This window comes from Schistocerca cancellata, chromosome 8 (assembly GCF_023864275.1).
Source record: "Schistocerca cancellata isolate TAMUIC-IGC-003103 chromosome 8, iqSchCanc2.1, whole genome shotgun sequence".
NCBI classification, from domain to species: domain Eukaryota; kingdom Metazoa; phylum Arthropoda; class Insecta; order Orthoptera; family Acrididae; genus Schistocerca; species Schistocerca cancellata.
In genome coordinates this window covers 556,363,291-556,383,461 of record NC_064633.1, presented here as the reverse complement: position 1 = coordinate 556,383,461, position 20,171 = coordinate 556,363,291, and the positions used below count along the sequence as shown (strand labels likewise).

The following is a 20,171-nucleotide window of genomic DNA, read 5'->3' as shown; positions in this document are numbered from 1 at the left end:
GAGTAATGGGCAAACCACCTGCCATTTGAATAGGAGCGATGCCATTGTTCGACGACGTTGGCAAGAATTGGGGAACTATGGCCGAATGCAGCGTCAAGAAGGCAGTGGTCAAGCTAGAGAGACGACAGAGCACGAGGACTGGGCAGTCGTCACTCAGAGTCCCAGACTCATCATTGTCATCGATGCGACGTGCAACTGGTGCTTGAGTGACCACAAGGACCATTGACAGGCGGCTCAGCTCACAAAAAAAGGGGCTGAGCTCAAGGCGATCCTTGCGCCGATACTGTTGAACTCTGCACACCAAAGAGCCTTTTGCAGAGATGTCGGGCACATTTGGCCTGGAATTTAATTGACTGGAGTAGAAGTGTCTTCAGTGATGAATCCGTCTTAGAAGCAAGTCCCGGAGACCAGCGAAGGCATCTCTGGAGACGTTCCGAGTAGCGGTGGGATACCAACACCTGACTGTCACCCATTATACGGCCCGACAACTGGGAGTAATATGCTGGGGTGCCATTTCATTTCATAGCAGGACCGTTCTGGTCGTTATCTACGCCATCCTTACAGCACAGCTGTACGTCGACGATATTCTACGCCGTTTTGTTGCCCTTCATTGCAAGCGATCCTGGACTTACATTCCAGCAAAATAATGCCCCTCCTGCACAAAGCGAGAGTTCTACTGCATGTCTTCGTGCTTGCCAAACCCTGCCTTGGCCAGAAAGGTCGCCGGATCTCATCCATACTGAGAATGTTTAGAGCATTTTGGGCAAGACACTCCAAGCATCTCGGGATTTTAACGATCTGACGTAGCAGTTGGATAGAATTTGGGACGATATCCCTCAAGAGGACATCCAACAACTCTGTCAATCGATGCCAAACCGAATAACTGCTTGCGCAATGGCCAGAGGTGATCAAACGCCTTATTGACTTCCTCAATTTGCGAAGCTTTTCTCTTGAATAAATTATCACGTTTTTTGAAACTGTAATCATTTGTTCGTTTATACGTGTACATCACATCTACCGGTTTCCGTCCCATTCGGATAATTCCTTCGTGGTGCGAATTCTTTTTATTTCTTTTTTTTTTTGCCTTCATCTTCTTCTTCCTAGAGTGTATTTCCGATGTTGACAAATTTCTCTTTTTCAGAAGTGCTTTCCTTGCTATTGTAAATCTGCATTTTATACACTACTGGCCATTAAAATTGCTACACCAAAAAGAAAAGCAGATCATTGGACGAATATATTACACTAGAATTGACATGTGATTACAGTTGCACGCAATTTGGGTGCATAGATCCTGAGAAATCAGTACCCAGAACAACCACCTCTGGCCGTAATAACGGCCTCCATACGCCTGGGCATTGAGTCAAACAGAGTTTGGATGGCGTGTACAGGTACAGCTGCCCATGCAGCTTCGACACGATATCACAGTTCATCAAGAGTAGTGACTGGCGTATTGTGACGAGCCAGTCGCTCGGCCACCATTGACCAGACGTTTTCAATTGGTGAGAGATCTGGAGAATGTGCTGGCCAGGGCAGCAGTCGAACGTTTTCTGTATCCAGAAAGGCCCGTACAGGACCTGCAACATGCGGTCGTGCATTATCCTGTTGAAATGTAGGGTTTCGAAGGGATCGAATGAAGGGTAGAGCCACGGGTCGTAACACATCTGAAATGTAGCGTCCACTGTTCAAAGTGCCGTCAATGCGAACAAGAGGTGTCCGAGACGTGTAACCAATGGCACCCTATACCATCACGCAGGGTGATACGCCAGAATGGCAATGACGAATACACGCTTCCAATGTGCGTTGACCGCGATGTTGCCAAACACGGATGCGACCATCGTGATGCTGTGAACATAACCTGGATTCATCCGGAAAAATGACGTTTCGCCATTCGTGCACCCAGGTTGGTCGTTGAGTACACCATCGCAGGCGCTCCTGCCTGTGATGCAGCGTCAAGGGTAACCACAGTCATGGTCTCCGAGCTGATAGTCCATGCTGCTGCAAACGTCGTCGAACTATTCGTGGAGATGGTTGTTGTCTTGGAAACGTCCCCATCTGTTGACTCAGGGATAGGGACGTGGTTGCACGATCTGTTACAGCCATGCGGATAAGATGCCTGTCATCTCGACTGCTAGTAATACGAGGCCGTTGGGATCCAGCACGGCGTTCCGCATTACCCTCCTGAACCCACTAATTCCATATTCTGCTAACAGTCATTGGGTCTCGACCAACGCGACCAGCAATGTCGCGATACGATAAACCGATCCGACCTTTATCAAAGACGGAAACGCGATGGTACGCATTTCTCCTCCTTAAACGAGGCATCACAACAACGTTTCACCAGGCAACGCCGGTCAATTGCTGTTTGTGTATGAGAAATCGGTTGGAAACTTTCCTCATGTCGTCACGTTGTAGATGTCGCCACCGGCGCCAACCTTATGCGAAAACTCTGAAAAGCTAATCATTTGCATATCACAGCATCTTCTTCCTGTCGGTTAAATTTCGCGTCTGTAGCACGTCATCTTCGTGGTGTAGCAATTTTAATGGCCAGTAGTGTATCTTCTTTAGTCTGTTATCATCAATCATTTTGCTCCCGAAATAACAAAAATTATCTACTACATTTGATGTCGCATTTTCTAACCTAATTCCCCTAATTTCATTCTACAACACTATGTTCGTTAGCCCTTTTCAGATACGTTTCTTTGGTTTCAGAACATTATAATGACGTGCTTGGTACACTTTCGCATGTCAAATGCCTCGTGACTGAATTTATCTCTTTTTATAATAAACGGGGTGGGCAAAAATTTGGAAACAACAAAAACAGCTGCAGGCAAACCGCTGGCATTCAAAACAGCGTCCAGTCGTCTCGGAATGGATAAGTACGTGTCCTGTGTGGTTTTCAAGGGAGTCTTATACCATTCTCCCTGCAACATAGTGGCAAGTTCAGATAACGATGGTTGAGGTGTACAGTGGTCACGCACCCTTCTCGCCTAAGTAGACCACAGAGGCTCGATAATACTGAGATTTGGTGTCTGTGGTGACCAGGAAGATGAGACAGTTCATCTTCGTGCTCACAAAACCAGTCCTGAATGATGCAGGCTGTGTGAACAGAACATCACCATTGGAGAACAGACATTGTACCATGGGATGGACCTCATCAGCCAAAATGGTCTCATGATGCTTGGCAGTAATGCGACCTAGCAGTGGTAGTAGTAGTAGTGGTAGAAGTTTTATTATTCCGTAGATCTCTTTTACAAGGATAATGGACTTATTTTGGTATTAAAATTTAAGAACAATAAAAACAAAGTAATTAATACATACAAACACTTTCACGCTTACATGTTTAATACACTCCTGGAAATGGAAAAAAGAACACATTGACACCGGTGTGTCAGACCCACCATACTTGCTCTGGACACTGCGAGAGGGTTGTACAAGCAATGATCACACGCACGGCACAGCGGACTCACCAGGAACCGCGGTGTTGGCCGTCGAATGGCGCTAGCTGCGCAGCATTTGTGCACCGCCGCCGTCAGTGTCAGCCAGTTTGCCGTGGCATACGGAGCTCCATCGCAGTCTTTAACACTGGTAGCATGCCGCGACAGCGTGGACGTGAACCGTATGTGCAGTTGACGGACTTGGAGCGAGGGCGTATAGTGGGCATGTGGGAGGCCGGGTGGACGTACCACCGAATTGCTCAACACGTGGGGCGTGAGGTCTCCACAGTACATCGATGTTATCGCCAGTGGTCGGCGGAAGGTGCACGTGCCCGTCGACCTGGGACCGGACCGCAGCGACGCACGGATGCACGCCAAGAGCGTAGGATCCTACGCAGTGCCGTAGGGGACCGCACCGCCACTTCCCAGCAAATTAGGGACACTGTTGCTCCTGGGGTATCGGCGAGGACCATTCGCAACCGTCTCCATGAAGCTGGGCTACGGTCCCGCACACCGTTAGGCCGTCTTCCGCTCACGCCCCAACATCGTGCAGCCCGCCTCCAGTGGTGTCGCGACAGGCGTGAATGGAGGGACGAATGGAGACGTGTCGTCTTCAGCGATGAGAGTCGCTTCTGCCTTGGTGCCAATGATGGTCGTATGCGTGTTTGGCGCCGTGCAGGTGAGCGCCACAATCAGGACTGCATACGACCGAGGCACACAGGGCCAACACCCGGCTTCATGGTGTGGGGAGCGATCTCCTACACTGGCCGTACACCACTGGTGATCGTCGAGGGGACACTGAATAGTGCACGGTACATCCAAACCGTCATCGAACCCATCGTTCTACCATTCCTAGACCGGCAAGGGAACTTGCTGTTCCAACAGGACAATGCACGTCCGCATGTATCCCGTGCCACCCAACGTGCTCTAGAAGGTGTAAGTCAACTACCCTGGCCAGCAAGATCTCCGGATCTGTCCCCCATTGAGCATGTTTGGGACTGGATGAAGCGTCGTCTCACGCGGTCTGCACGTCCAGCACGAACGCTGGTCCAACTGAGGCGCCAGGTGGAAATGGCATGGCAAGCCGTTCCACAGGACTACATCCAGCATCTCTACGATCGTCTCCATGGGAGAATAGCAGCCTGCATTGCTGCGAAAGGTGGATATACACTGTACTAGTGCCGACATTGTGCATGCTCTGTTGCCTGTGTCTATGTGCCTGTGGTTCTGTCAGTGTGATCATCTGATGTATCTGACCCCAGGAATGTGTCAATAAAGTTTCCCCTTCCTGGGACAATGAATTCACGGTGTTCTTATTTCAATTTCCAGGAGTGTATAAGAAAAATGGGCCAAGTAGTCAGCCGTTGCCCAATAGTAGTAACCATCCCGGCATTTCCCTGAATAATTTTAGGGAAATCACTGAAAACCTAAATCAGGTTGGCTGGATGGAGATGGGAGCCTCCACCCTCCGAAATACAAGGCTGCTCAGTTTAAAAAAGTTCTGGCCCATTTGGTTTATCCCTAGTGTACAACACTGTTTTACAAATAGGTTCTTTAATAATGTAAAAGGCCAGTGCTATGCTGTTCATTCACTTCTCACTCCCAGTAATAAGAAGGCCCATTGAATATCACGATATGCCTGCTCAAGACATCAGCGAACCCCCTCCATGTTTCACTCTTGGGACGTAAACATGGCCAGAAGTCGGAAACAGTGCGGAATGAGATCCATCCGACCAAATGACGTTCTTTCCATCGCGCGGAAGTCCAGGTTTCGTGGCTTCGGCGCAACGTTTTCCTGTTAGGGTCATTTACATCGCTAACGTGTCGTTCTGAAATTTCAATTCGGCCTGTAATTCCCAGTTAATGGAGCTCACTTCGCGCTGTTTTGATGCTGACATGATACAATCAGTTCTGCAGTGACTCTTGTAGATGTCGTCTTATTATTCGTCACAATGCTCTTCAATGGTTGTCTGACACGATCACTCAACATACACTTACGTCCACACTGTGACGTAGCGAATGATGTTTTCCCGCTTTCCCTGTATGGTGTTTAAATCTTCGATACGGTGCCTCTTGAAACGCCATACACTTCGGCTACCTTCCCTGAGGAAGCACACACCATACGAGCATCAGTAATGTGTCCACGCTCTAGTGCAGTAAGCTCCGACGTAATGCATTCGCACCTTCATTGAACTCGGTTCTGACAACGGCTGACCCATGGTATTGAGAGCAGTGCACAGGTACAAGCCGGCCGTTGTGGCCGAGCGGTTCTAGGCGCTTCGGTCTGGAACCGCGCGACCGCTACGGTCGCAGGTTCGAATCCTGCCTCGGGCCTGGATGTGTGTGATGTCCTTAGGTTAGTTAGGTTTAAGGGGCTCCGGAACGCCCTATACTTGCAATGTTAAAATTACGCTTATAAATTACATCTTTCCTCACAAAGTATTTGAGGTAGGAAGTTGAAATTTTTACAGATTATTTATTGGAATATGGGCTACAACTTAACACAGGGATTTTACAAAATTTTAGTTCAGTTATTAAAGATGATTTTTTTCAATTGTAATGAAAATTCACAACATTTTTTTGCAATTTTTTATTTATATATTCAAAAATATACAGTTTTTTGGAAAAAGGCTGTGTTAAATTATGCAGAAGGTACTGTGTAACATTTACTGAAAGTTTGGAACAAATATGTTTGGAAGATCATTAGAAAACATGTAATTAGTATGAGAAAATAAAAGTTTTGGGAATCGAGCGACAAGGATTGGATTAATTTTTTAGTGCATTCCAGGTCCATAGGATGGATTATCTTCATCCTCTGCAAACTCCTCCACCAGCTTCCTCTTGTTCCTCCTCCTGTTTACTCTTGCTTGTATTTCTAGACTCTTTACAGCCCTCTAGACGTTCCTTGTCTAAAGCAAGCATCGCTCGTACCATGTTAGAACCTATCTTCATTCCCATATTTCTAAATACCTTGCACCTTACAATGTTGCCATCATTGAAAGTCGCAACAGCATCATACACACCAAAGTGAAGTGTTTCTATTCCAACAAATACAGTCTTAGGGATTCTCGACCATATAACACTATTTACACTTTCATTGGGGTTTTGAGTTTTTCCGTGAATACACTTTTTCAACAGTTCTGGTGCTGCTAAGTCTCTGAAAATAGGTTTTATCACCTCCATTATTGCATGAGGCAGACTATGCTTATGAGTGTACACTTCACCAGTTAGCAATCCTTTGTTATATTTACACCAACTGTCTTCTTCTTTGGGACACAAGCTATGTTGGGGATTTTCATCGGTTGAAGAAGTATGAAAAAAAAAAAGAGCCCAAACAGCCTTCTTCATTTCGTCGACACTTTGTGTATTTTGCCTAATAGCCATTCCATAATAGTTCTGTATTTTGTCAATTACACTGTCAGTTAACCTTCCCTTCCCATCCAACCCTTTACCATCACTGAGTTTTTGTTTTTTGTACGAAGCTTTCAGTCGCCGAAGTCTTGTTCCCATTCGCTTCTGTACGTGTCCAATACACTCAAATTTCTGCACTACAACATCATCACCATAGGGCTTCAGTCCTTGAACATGTTTGAAACTTTTAGAATCACCGTCACCAAGGTAATTAACATATCGCACAGCGCCACAGTGGGTCACGCCCATGTAGAACACATTTCAAAAAAAATTTAAAAATAGTTGTAGTCTTCGGAATTGAATAAATTATATATCTATTAAAAGGTAATAGTCTGCAGATTCAGAAAACGCAAAAAAGTAAAAATTGAGTTTTTCATGATTTTGAGCCTTTCCGGAGCCCCTTAAGTGGTTCTAAGTTCTAGGGGACTGATGACCTCAGATGTTAAGTCCCATAGCGCTCAGAGCCATTTGAACCATTTGAAGTACAGGTGCGTTCACGAATTTGGTGCTGTGTTTCCATAGTTTTGTCCACCCTCTACACTTCTGCTACTTTTTTCAAGAAATATTCCATCATTTCCTGGATAACATATCGACACCAGCGTAAGAACTCTATTTAATACTGCACCATTGGTTTCCTCGTTTTGATCCTCTGCGCAGTTGCCATTTCGTTCGGGAAGCAGTAGACCTGTTGTGTACAAGACTTCGAAGTATGCGGCATACTGCGTAGAATTAAAATAACTTCGTGGTTGACTGATTGCAGTAGGGGGTGGAATGGCTGCCGACGTACAGCCAGCCAAGCTAGACAATGATCTGCAGGTACAATACCTGCAAAATAGTCAACACAGCAGGCAATTGGCGCTCGAGAAGAAGTACCCTGAAGAGCCAAAGAAACTGATACACCTGCCTAATATCGGGGAAGAGCCCCGCGAGCACGTTGAAGTGCCTCAACACAACGTGCCATGGACTCTACTAATGTCTGAAGTAGTGCTGGAGGTAACTGACACCGTAAATCCTGCAGGGCTGTCCATAAATCCGTAAGAGTACGAGGGGCTAGAGATCTCTTCGGGAATAGCACGTTGCAAGGCATCCCAGAAATGCTCAATAATGTTCATCTCTGGGGAGTTTGGTGGCCAGCGGAAGCGTTTAAACTCAGAAGAGTGTTTCTGGAGCCACTCTGTAGCAATTACGGACGCGTGTGGTGTCGCTTTGTCCTGCTGGAATCGCCCAAGAAATTCACAATGGACATGAACGGATGCAGGTGATCAGACAGGATGCTCCCGTACGTTTCACCTGCCAGAGTCGTATCTAGAAGTACCAGGGGTCCCATATCACTCAAACTGCACACGCTCCACACCGCTACAGAGCTTCCAACAGATTGAACAGTCCCCTGCTGACATGAAGGGTCCATGGGTTCATGAGGTTGTCTACATACCCGTACACGTTCATCCGCTCGATACAATTTGAAACGAGACTCGTCCGACCAGGTTCTCTAGTCGTCAACAGTCCAATATCGGTGTTGATGGACCCAGTCGATGAGTAAAGCTTTGTTTCGTGCACTCATCAAGGGTACACGATTGGGCCTTCGACTACGAAAGCCCATGTCGATGATGTTTCGTTGAGTGGTTGTCACGCTGACACTTGTTGATGGCTCAGCACTGAAATCTGCAGCAATTTGCGGAAGGAATGCACTTCTGTCAAGTTGAACCGATTCTCTTCAGTCGTAGTTGGTCCTGTTCTTGCAGGACCTTTTTCCGGACGCAGCAATGTCGGAAATTTGATGTTTTACCGCATTCTTGATATTCACCGTACACTCGTGAAGTGGTCGTACGGGAAAATTTCCGCTTCATCGCTGCCTCGGAGATGCTGTCTTCCATCGTTCGTGCTGCGACTATATCACCACGTTCAAACTCACTTAAATCTCGATAACCTGCCATTCTGTCCGCCCCGATAGCTGCGTGGTCAGCGCGACGGATTGCTGTCCTACGGGCCTGGGTTCGATTCCCGGCTGGGTCGGGGATTTTCTCATGCGCCGATAGATTCCGGAGGTCCGCCTTTTCTAAACAAATCCTTGTTTTTAAGCCATGGGAAAATAAACATGGGAGGAACTGCACGACCTAATGCATTTACTGCCTGTTCCACTGTAACCAATGTTCCTCGTTCAGCAGATGCTATGGCTCCAACTTGCTTCATTCCCTTCTTGGCAATAATTTCCCTCGGCTTTAGCAGTGTGGTAACGCCTGTTTCATCTAAATTATGTGGCCGGCCGAAGTGGCCGTGCGGTTAAAGGCGCTGCAGTCTGGAATCGCAAGACCGCTACGGTCGCAGGTTTGAATCCTGCCTCGGGCATGGATGTTTGTGATGTCCTTAGGTTAGTTAGGTTTAACTAGTTCTAAGTTCTAGGGGACTAATGACCTCAGCAGTTGAGTCCCATAGTGCTCAGAGCCATTTGAACCATTTGAACCATCTAAATTATGTATTCTTGAAGGGGGAAATTTATATTTATCCAACACTGTGCTCAGCTTTGTAAAAAAAGTCAGCAACATTGTGGTTGTTAAATGACGTCGCCCTGCCGGCACTCGTTGACTCCGGTGTTCTTAATGACAACTGAGGATGTCATTTTAAGAAACCAGTCAGCCAGTCTGGACCAGCTTTTTTATTTTCGTGCCACGGTGGTGGAATATCGCGAGCATTGAATTTCAGTGCACATCCGTACGCTAACTTTTTGACTTCTTCTGGCAGAAGACCAAAGAAAATTGAAGCATTGCAACAGATATTCTGCTCACTTATCTTCCTGCTCTTCAGTATAGAGCAATTTTACTTTTTTGTAACCAATTGCGATATTTTCTACCCCAGATCTTAGCTTTTTGACAAACCTGTATAAAATCATATGACAAATATCTAATTCTTTGGCAACAGTTTTTATTTTCCTGCTATCGTTGAGAACTGCATCTGATGCTTTTTGCATCATCTCCTCTGACACAGAACCTCGTGTTGTTTTCCGGGTATACGTCCTCATACTACACAAGAAAAGAATAACGATATTTATATTCCATTGCTAGTACAAATGAACTGGTGCAAGTTGTTCCGAGGTCACAACGTGCACCCGAAAACGGAACATCTAGCGCGTGTTGGAATATAAGCAAGATATTGGTTACAATGCGAAATATAGGTAATTTACGCATTGTGTACCAAAACGGTAGATAAATCCTTACAATAAAACACTGGAACACTAAAAGCTACTCATTAAAATTCGTGAGATACATAAAAAATACCAAATACGAAAATATTTACTTACGTGAGCCAGCGACGCACGAGCTGTCGTTCCGATGTTCCGGGACCACTGGCCTGTTTACGATGGCTGCCGTCGGTGCGCTGTGGCATTTCATTTCACGAAGTGTTTATTTCATATTCATATCTCTTTCCCCCGCGGAGTTATTTCAATCGGAACGACTTACCTCGATAACTTCTAGCCCCGCTCTCCCCTACGTCATTGATTACCCTACTTATCACCATCCCACCTTCGTCGTCTGAAATTAGAAAGTGAAATTAGCTTTCCTCCTCATTGTTCCATCGTTAACTCCTTCTCAACGTTATCCTGCTGCTGCTGTTCTTGCATGCGTACGCTCCAAAACTCGTTGATCTTGGTCCATTTGGTACTTCATCAATCTCCATGTTACCTATTGTAAAGCTCACAATGAAGTTTTCTTGATATTTTATTGGCAGCAGAGTTAAGTAACCTCCATTCTTCGGTATCTTGACCTATTCTACCCATCTACATCCATATTCTGCAAAACCACTGCGAAGTGCATGGCAGAGGTTACTTCCTATTGTACCAGTTATTACGGTTCCTTCCCGCTCCTGTCACATATGGATAGCGGGAGGAATGGCTGTTCAAATGACCCCGCTGTAATTAATCTTATTCTCAGGAGTCCTGACGGAGTGGAACATAGAAAGTCGTGGTACATTGCTAGTTTCATCATCGAAGGTCGGTTCTTGAAATTTTGTAAGTTGACTTTCCCGGGATAGTTTGCGTCTACCTTCAAGCAGTGTCTGCCAAATCAGTTTCTTCAGAATCACTGTGATACTGTCTCATGGGTCAAACATACCTGCTCTTCTCCTTCCACATTCAATATCCCTTGTTAGTTCTGTATTGTATGGTTCCCACATACTTGAATAATATCCTTGGATGGGTCGCACCGAATGCATTTCCCTAGTATTCTACCAGTAAACTGAAGTCTCACACCTAATCTACCTATGACTGCGTCTATGTGATCATTCCATTTCACATCTCTACATCGTTTTACAGCGAGGTATTTCTTTCAGTTGACCAATTCCATATGTGACTCGTTGGCACTATAGTCATAGGATACCAATATATTTCTTTTGTGAAGTGCACGAGTTTACGTTTTTGTGCATATTCACTCTCAAGTTCAAATCATTCATTACGTTTCCCCGTTCTAGTTGGTGGAAATTACAATGAGGCAGTCCAAGTTCAGGCGTCACTGTTTCTTCGCAATCGCAGAGAGCCGTTGTCCATCTCCCCATCCTGTGTAAGTGGACGGGGTACGGATCACATCCAGTAAAAATGTGCACCATTCCTTTAGCTCGATCATTTAGGCGCTCTCGTAGTCTGTCTTTAATACTTGAAATAAAGGTATACACACGGCTACCGATGGTCCTACCGCTCCAGTCGTGCACCCGTTCGTCTGTTCTCCAGGCCTGTATTTGAATTTTATTACCGTAGCTTGCACGTCATCGAGACTGTCTTGGCGTAACTGGTAGCACGCTGCTGTATATCGTATCTGAATGCAGGTTAGGCAGATCTCCAGCACTGCCAGTTCAGCTTCGACAGGTGCTGTAACAATGGTCTCTGTAAGCCCGCTTTGATACAAACAGAGTAGCTTCATTCAAGCGTTGTCATGGACGCATCCAAACAAAATATCTTCTTTCTGTTATGTCTGCACGTTGACCCATTTTATTTCGCCTATTCTATACAATTGTAAGTAGGCTATGTAAGTAAGCTGTTTATGTTTTCTTATTGGCAACGTTACGTAGCGCTCTGTATGAAAATCACTGGCTGTGCTGTGTGCAGTCTGTGGCTAGTTTGCATTGTTGTCTGCCATTGTAGTGTTGGGCAGCGGCAGCTGGATGTGAACAGCGCGTAGCGTTGCGCAGTTGGAGGTGAGCCGCCAGCAGTGGTGGATGTGGGGAGAGAAATGGCGGAGTTTTGAAATTTGCAAAAATGGATGTCATGAACTGCTGTATATATTATGACTTTTGATGAATATTAAGGTAAATACATTGTTTGTTCTCTATTAAAATCTTTCAATTGCTAACTATGCCTATCAGTAGTTAGCCCACATCTCGTGGTCGTGCGGTAGCGTTCTCGCTTCCCACGCCCGGGTTCCCGGGTTCGATTCCCGGCGGGGTCAGGGATTTTCTCTGCCTCGTGATGGCTGGGTGTTGTGTGCTGTCCTTAGGTTAGTTAGGTTTAAGTAGTTCTAAGTTCTAGGGGACTGATGACCATAGATGTTAAGTCCCATAGTGCTCAGAGCCATTTGAACCATTTTGAACCTATAAGTAGTTAGTGCCTTCAGTAGTTTGAATCTTTTATTTAGCTGGCAGTAGTGGTGCTCGCTGTATTGCAGTAGTTCGAGTAACGTAGATTTTTGGTGAGGTAAGTGATTTGTGAAAGGTATAGATTAATGTTAGTCAGGGCCATTCTTTTGCAGGGATTTTTGAAAGTCAGATTGCGTTGCGCTAAAAATATTGTGTGTCAGTTTAAGCACAGTCTTGTATAATTTTTCTAAGGGGACGTTTCACAATGAACTGACACTTACTCACCACATCATTGCCATGACTAACCTTAATGGAGGAGGGTCACATAATCGCTTGGTATCAATTCCACAGCGTTCCAAAACTACCAGTGTTCTCTCTTAATGGGGCAGCTATCATTTTGTCTGGCAAGCTTGTGAGGCAGCGAAGAAAAAAAAAGAAACAACCAGCAGTTGGTTTCCACAGGTGGCTGTCGCAGACGGAGGGCTTCCAGTTCGAGGCGCGGCCGCGAGAGTGCCTTCCGCGGGGCTTCCCCGACGACGTGGAGGGCACGGCGCACTTCGTGCTGGGCTACTGCCACCCTTCACTGCCCGCCGACCGACCTCTGGTCGAACACATCGACACCGCCCAGCGAGAGCTGCTGGGGCGCTGAATGCCGGCCACACTGCTCGTCCCGGTGTGGCGGCACTCAGGGACCCTTCCAGCAACACAAGGAGCGCACTTCAGTCTACACGGTGGAACTATAGCGCTGAAGTGCTTCAGGGAACTGTATCACATTGAATACGTTGATGGAGAAAAAAGGAACACCGCCAAACGATATGTAAACAGGGTGTATTATAATCAGTAGCCAAAACTGACGCAAGTGAAAGTATATGACAGCAGTGTTGTATTCTCGTCGCCACTGTAGTCTTGTACCATAGCAATCAAGGGAGAGGCTGTTGTTTGGTGTCAGGTATCCTCTTTCTACAACACAACTGCACACATGTATTCTTTATTTACTTGAACAGAAAGCTACCTATCTTGAGAGAGTCCATGTATTCTGTAACAGTCCACGTTAGCCTCAGTGCTGGTGAAGTACACATCCCACTATGCAGTGAATGACAGATGCCGAAATAGGATGGAGTTAGTATGCCAGTGACTGAGCTAGTGACTGAGCGACTGTACAAGTGACTGAGACTGAGACCGGTCAGCGGCGGAGATCTAATTACTTGCGGTAGCGTGGGCGTTGGCGGCGCGTTGCTTGCGAGTCAGCCTTTGGCGTCTCTCCTGACAGGTGCGCTTGATCCAGTGCCTACTATCGATCTTCTTGCAACATCTCTGCTGATGGGTGTGCTGGCGACAGCTTACGTGAGCCCAAGCACAAGAAGAAAAGCTCCAGTGAACATTTGTCCACAAACGATCCATTTTAGAGATAAATTCTAATGTTTGGTTACGACTCACCACTGACTTCAGATCAAATATTGTCATAGTTAGTACTAACATATCTGAAACGCAGTCTCTTTGATTAAATCCTTACCTTATTGGACTCAAACTTCATCCGTGATGCATGTTTGGGAAATGTGTTACATGCCTGACGGTACACTAACACATTTTGCTTGTGATGTAAGACACTAATGTAAGTGCATTACTATTTGAAGATGATACAGTAATTACACAACAAACTGAAGACGAGCTCCAGCGAGTCGTACATCGGCTGAAGCAAATTCCAGTATCTACAGAACATAATCTTAAAATTTCATTACATTAGATGAAGGCTATGGCCTTTCAAGGTAAATACCCAGTAGATCGAAAATAGTAATTACCAACAACGAATCTGACTGTAGAATACTATAAAAGTGTTAGAATAGTGAAGTGATTTAACAGGTGTCACATTATACATCAGGGCTGTGATGCGAGCTACGATTATCATATTGATATACAAGAAAAGATGCACAAATTTCAAGTAATTTGTGCAACAGTGGGCAGAACACTTCACTACAAAACCCCTGTTGTTGTTGTGGTCTTCAGTCCAGAGACTATTTTGATGCAGCTCTCCACGCTACTCTATCCTGTGCAATCTTCTTCATCTCCCAGTACGTCCTGCAGCCTACATCCCTCTGAATCTGCGTAGTGTATTCATCCCTTGGTCTCCCTCTACGATTTTTAGCCTCCACGCTGCCCTCCAATACTAAATTGGTGATCCCTTGATGCCTCAGAACATGTCGTACCAACCGATCCCTTCTTCTAGTCAAGTTGTGCCACAAACTCCTCTTCTCCCCAATCCTATTCAGTACCTCCTCATTAGTTATGTGATCTACCCATCTAATCATCAGCATTCTTCTGTAGCACCACATTTCGAAAGCTTCTATTCTCTTCTTGTCCAAACTATTTATCGTCCATGTTTCACTTCCATACATGGCTACACTCCATACAAATACTTTCAGAAATGACTTCCTGACACTTAAATCTATACTAAATGTTAACAAATTCCTCTTCTTGAGAAACACTTTCCTTGCCATTGCCAGTCTACATTTTATATCCTCTCTACTTCGACCATCATCAGTTATTTTGCTCCCCAAGTAGCAAAACTCGTTTACTACTTTAAGTGTCTCATTTCCTAACCTAAGTCTCTCAGTATCACCAGACTTAATTCGACTACATTCCATTATCCTCGTTTTGCTTTTGTTGATGTTCATCTTATATCCTCCTTTCAAGACACTGTCCATTCCGTTCAACTGCTCTTCCAAATCCTTTGCTGTCTCTGACAGAGTTACTATGTCATCGGCAAACCTCAAAGTTTTTATTTCTTCTCCATGGATTTTAATACCTACTCCGAATTTTTCTTTTGTTTCCTTTACTGCTTGCGCAATATACAGATTGAACAACATCGGGGAGAGGCTACAGCCCTGTCTCACTCCCTTCCCAACCACTGCTTCCCTTTCATGTCCCTCGACTCTTATAACTGCCATCTGGTTTCTGTACAATTTGTAAACAGCCTTTCGCTCGCTGTGTTTTACCCCTACCACCTTCAGAATTTGAAAGAGAGTATTCCTGTCAACATTGTCAAAAGCTTTCTCTAAGTCTACAAATGCTAGAAACGTAGGTTTGCCTTTTCTTAATATAGCTTCTAAAATAAGTCGTAGGGTCAGTATTGCCTCACGTGTTCCCATATTTCTACGGAATCCGAACTGATCTTCCCCGAGGTCGGCTTCTACCAGTTTTTCCATTCGCCTGTAAAGAATTCGCGTTAGTATGTTGCAGCCGTGACTTATTAAACTGATAGTTCGGTAATTTTCATATCTGTCGACACCTGCTTTCTTTGGGATTGGAATTATTATATTCTTCTTGAAGGCTGAGGGTATTTCGCCTGTCTCATACATTTTGCTCACCAGATCGTAGAGTTTTGTCAGGACTGGCTCTCCCGCGGCTGTCAGTAGTTCTGATGGAATGTTGTATACTCCCGGGGCCTTGTTTCGACTTAGGTCTTTCAGTGCTCTATCAAACTCTTCACGCAGTTTCATATCTCCCATTTCATCTTCATCTACAAAACCCCTAAAGATACAAAAATCAATTTGTATAACACTGTGACGATACCATTACTATTCCATGGCAGCGAGAGTTGGATAAACAAATAGAAAGATGACAGCCACATACAAGGAGCACAGTAGAGATTCTTGAGGAGAATAAAGGGTTGCAGAAGATTTAACAAAAAATAAAGAAGTTCAAAGTGAGCTCAGTACACACGTTGCTAACGATGACATGGCTGAATGTAGAGGTAAGTGGAGATAACGTGCGAATACAATAAGAAATGAAAGATTATGCAACTAAATTCTAATCTTCAAACCGAACGTAAGAAGAGACGTAGGTCGACCAGGAAAACAGTGGGCAATGACTGTGTTAAGACGCAATAAGGAAATACCTAGTTCCTGTATGAAAGACGATGTCTAACGCGTCTTTACCTTGGCCTCCAAGATCGCATGACTCCGATGCCACGCATTTTTCATTCTGGAGTCATATGAAAAGTGAAGTATACAGCACTCCAGTTAATACGGTTGAAGAACTAAAGGAGCGGATATTACAGTGTTGTCAAGATTTACGAGATGATTCGGTGGTGTTTATGAGAACCGGTAACCCACTGCAGAGATGTGTACAGAATTCCATCCGTCAACAAATACGAATGTACAGTATATCATAATACAAACGTAATGAAGCAGTATGACATTTCTTGTTCAGGTAGGCCACGGGTGAAATTTTAGCCTAATTAGATGGGGGCTTAACAGGAAAGTTTACTTTTCAAATATATCCGTAGTAACAAGGACAATACTTCATACTGCAGTCAGTGCTGGTTTGTAAACACACATTCTCAATTACTTCGCAATCGACTGGCTTGCGGACACGTGTTTACTGCAACCTTTTGGCTGTTATTACCATATACGTTCACCCTTATCAGTTTTCGCTACTCATTACGATACACCATGTATATAGCACACCTGCTTAATGTTCGTAATAGCCATCCCATCTCTGTAGTACACTTTGCTGACGCTCCCTTGTGCAGTAGCACTCGGCCAGGAGGCAGCCAGTTCGAATCCTGATGGTGGAGTACATTTTCACCAGTTCAGTGTGCGTCAATTGGAAGGCGGCTCAGTTTAAAGCTTTCTGTGCATCCATCTCCGATAATTATGAAAATTTTACACAGAAAGCTTTGCCACGATTAGAGCCGGACGGCTATACCTGCTGTTCTCCATGATGCGCTGTGGACACATTATAATTGCGGCACAGATGTCCGCTGTGGGGGGGGGGGGGGGGGGGTGAAGGTCAAGCGAGAAAGAAAGTGCCCTCTGCGCATGCACTATAGGAGTAGCCAAGTCCTAGCGTCAAACATCAGCTGTCTTATTGTTGCTAGTAGTAGTGTGGTAAAGGATCCAATCTTGGTATTTCGTGCTGTAGCGTCAGTGCCAGCTGACATGGTTGCTACGACTTCTCCTTCAGTTGCGGAATAGTTTAATTCATTGTTGTGCGCAACAACACTTTACAGTACTTGGCAACATGGAATGTGTTTGCGTCGGCTCTGTCGCTATGTTTAAGCGATAGTGCTCGTCACGTTATAGATTTTCCGGAGTCGGACCTTTCGCGTTTCACTCAGAGGCTCCAGCTTGATGTAGTTGGACAAGTTCGGATAGGTGGATCGAGCTGACTGCCTTCTGTTTTCGTCAGGCATTTTTGATACATTTGAATACAAAAATCTTCAGAAATTATCATATTTGTGTGTGATTCAGAGGGAGGAGAAACGCAGAGAAGAAGAAACCTGTTTTAAAATCTAGTGCATGGGAAAAAAGTCACAATTCGTAAGAGTGTATTAGGTACAAAACGGGCTTTATGTCTAGTACGGCATAAGTAGATTTTGTTTTCTAAGAGAATGAAATTGTTAGCAGTGTATAGAAAGGACTGAAGATACGTGACTGAATGTAAAGTAACAGGCATGTTATTCTGCGTTATCTCACAAATAACTATCATTTCTACACAGGAAAAAATAACTTTTTTGCTTCTCCAATTCTTGAAAAAACTGCAACACATTTGATCATTATTTTGCATCAAAAAAATAAAGATATGCTCATGCTGTAGGTTGGTTTGAACATTTAAGCATTCTATGAATACTGAACACGGTTCTGTTCCCTCTCCTTCCGACCTTAGAACTGAATTTTACAGTTCAACGTGAATGGTGTACCACAGTGCGACTTCCCATTAACATATTGTTGCTAGAGGTTAAAGAAGAGGAAAAAAAATTGTGGTAAGGACTATGGGACCAAACTGCAGAGGTCATCGGTCCCCAGGCTTACACACTACTTAATCTCACTTAAACCAACTTACGCTAAGGACGACACACACACCCATGCCCGAGGGAGGACTCGAACCTCCGACGGGAGGAGCCGCGCGAACCGCGGCAAGGCGCCCCAGACCACACGGCTACCCGGCGCGGCAAAAGAAGCGGTAAGAAATGAGGACCAACTTGGGATAAAACCCTTTGCATCTGGATAGAAAACCTAGCACCTAAGTAATTACGCACTGAGCCACGCCGCTCAGTTATGGAAAATGCTGTTCCATGTGTCACATGAAGTCTGGCACAGCATTTGAATACGAAAGTCAGTCGATATTTTTCGTCAAAAGAGCGCGAACATTTTTAGTTTTATTAATACAGTAGCTTTTTACCCTCAGCTTCACCTGCATACACCTATGTCACGTATGTTGCACACATCTCCTCCTCTGTCCATCTCCTTCTCTCCTCTCTCTCTCTGCCCATTTCCTCATTCCCCTCTCCCCTCTCATCTCTTCTTCTCCTTCTGTCTGTTCATCTCCTTTTTGCCTCTCACTATGTCTGTCTCCTCTCACACCCCTCTCTCTACCCACCTCCTCCTGCCCCTCCTATCTCTCCAGCATCTCCTTCCCCCTCTCTATGCCCATACCCTCCCCTCTATGTCCACTTCCTCTTTCCCCTTCCTCTGCCCATCTCCCCCTCCCCCTCCCCCTCTCTCTTGCCATCTCCTCCTCTCCTCTTTCCTGTCTCTCATGTCACCCCAATTTCACCATCATCACTATCCTACTGGGATATAGGTGGTTCTTATCTCCACAGTGCTTCTTTCCATAGATGGCATGTGTATCAAATTTGATTGAAGCCGGCCGGTGTGGCCGAGCGGTTCTAGGCGCTTCAGTCTGGAACCGCGCGACCGCTACGGTCGCAGGTTCGACTCCTGCCTCGGGCATGGATGTGTGTGATGTCCTTAGGTTAGTTAGGTTTAAGTAGTTCTAAGTTCTAGGGGACTGATGACCTCAGATGTTAAGCCCCATAGTGCTCAGAGCCATTTGATTGAAATCGACCCAGTGGTTTAGGAGGCGATCTGGAACATACATACATTTTTATAATTTGTATTGTGTTATGGGTATAAGTGCAGATATTTCTGTTGGTGACTGAAGACAGCTTACTTAACAATATTATATCAGAATTTACTTCACTTGCAGACTAATAATTATAGCTACTACTTGTAGTAGTATTTTAAGGTTGGTTCGTACCTCCAGGTACGTCTGGCATAAGTGAGCCAAATGTTTGTTTCCCCAGCACAACAGGTCACGTGTTTAACTGTGGATGCATGGACGCAAAGCGGATTGTCTATCTGACAGGCGTAGTCCACTTCATGGTGCAGTTAGACCCACCCGGAAAACATCAGGTAGTAAATTATTTGATGTGTTTGTGGACAGACTGTTAGATGCAGTGAAAAAAATATCTAACTCGCTGAAGTGGTTGCACATTAAAGTACCAATCATCGCAATATATATACTTACACCCTCCTCCACAACCTGTGTACATAGATATACAGGGTGTCTCTCCAGAGAGTCGTCAGGTGTATTTTTCTGATGTTTCTGGTTATTTCCAATTTTATTTTTGCATTGTGGAGTCGGTCCAAACAAATAGTGTTCATGACATTTTTCATGTGACGCCCAGTGTTGACGGAAAGTGTTAGTTTGTTTCCCATTACAAACAAAATATTTTTTTAAGAGGAATTTAAAGTGCACGTTCGATATAACGGTCCCACATTAGTCTAGCGCGATGTTTCTTTTTATCGATATGTATTGACAAGGAAAGTAAAGTTCGAAGAACAACCAGTCTTCAGTAGTGACAGCACTGCCCTTGCCCACGCTGACTGCTACCGCCAAACATGTACCGCTACTGAGTCACTGCTGGATTGTTCTTTATTCTTCGTGTTTTGTTGTCGATAAAACGAATATCACATTAGACTA

The 20,171-nt window shown here is 45.0% G+C and overlaps 1 protein-coding gene across 1 annotated transcript in view; it reads left to right on the top strand.

Annotated features, from left to right (window-relative positions):
* The window catches only part of LOC126095686 (head-specific guanylate cyclase-like), a 230,754-nt gene extending 217,216 nt beyond the window's left edge, over nt 1-13,538 (top strand). The window contains exon 7 of the mRNA XM_049910442.1: nt 12,867-13,538. Coding sequence (XP_049766399.1) covers nt 12,867-13,053 — 187 coding nt within the window. The 3' untranslated portion in view covers nt 13,054-13,538. The remainder of the gene's footprint in view (nt 1-12,866) is intronic.
* The last annotated feature ends 6,633 nt before the right edge of the window (nt 13,539-20,171 follow it).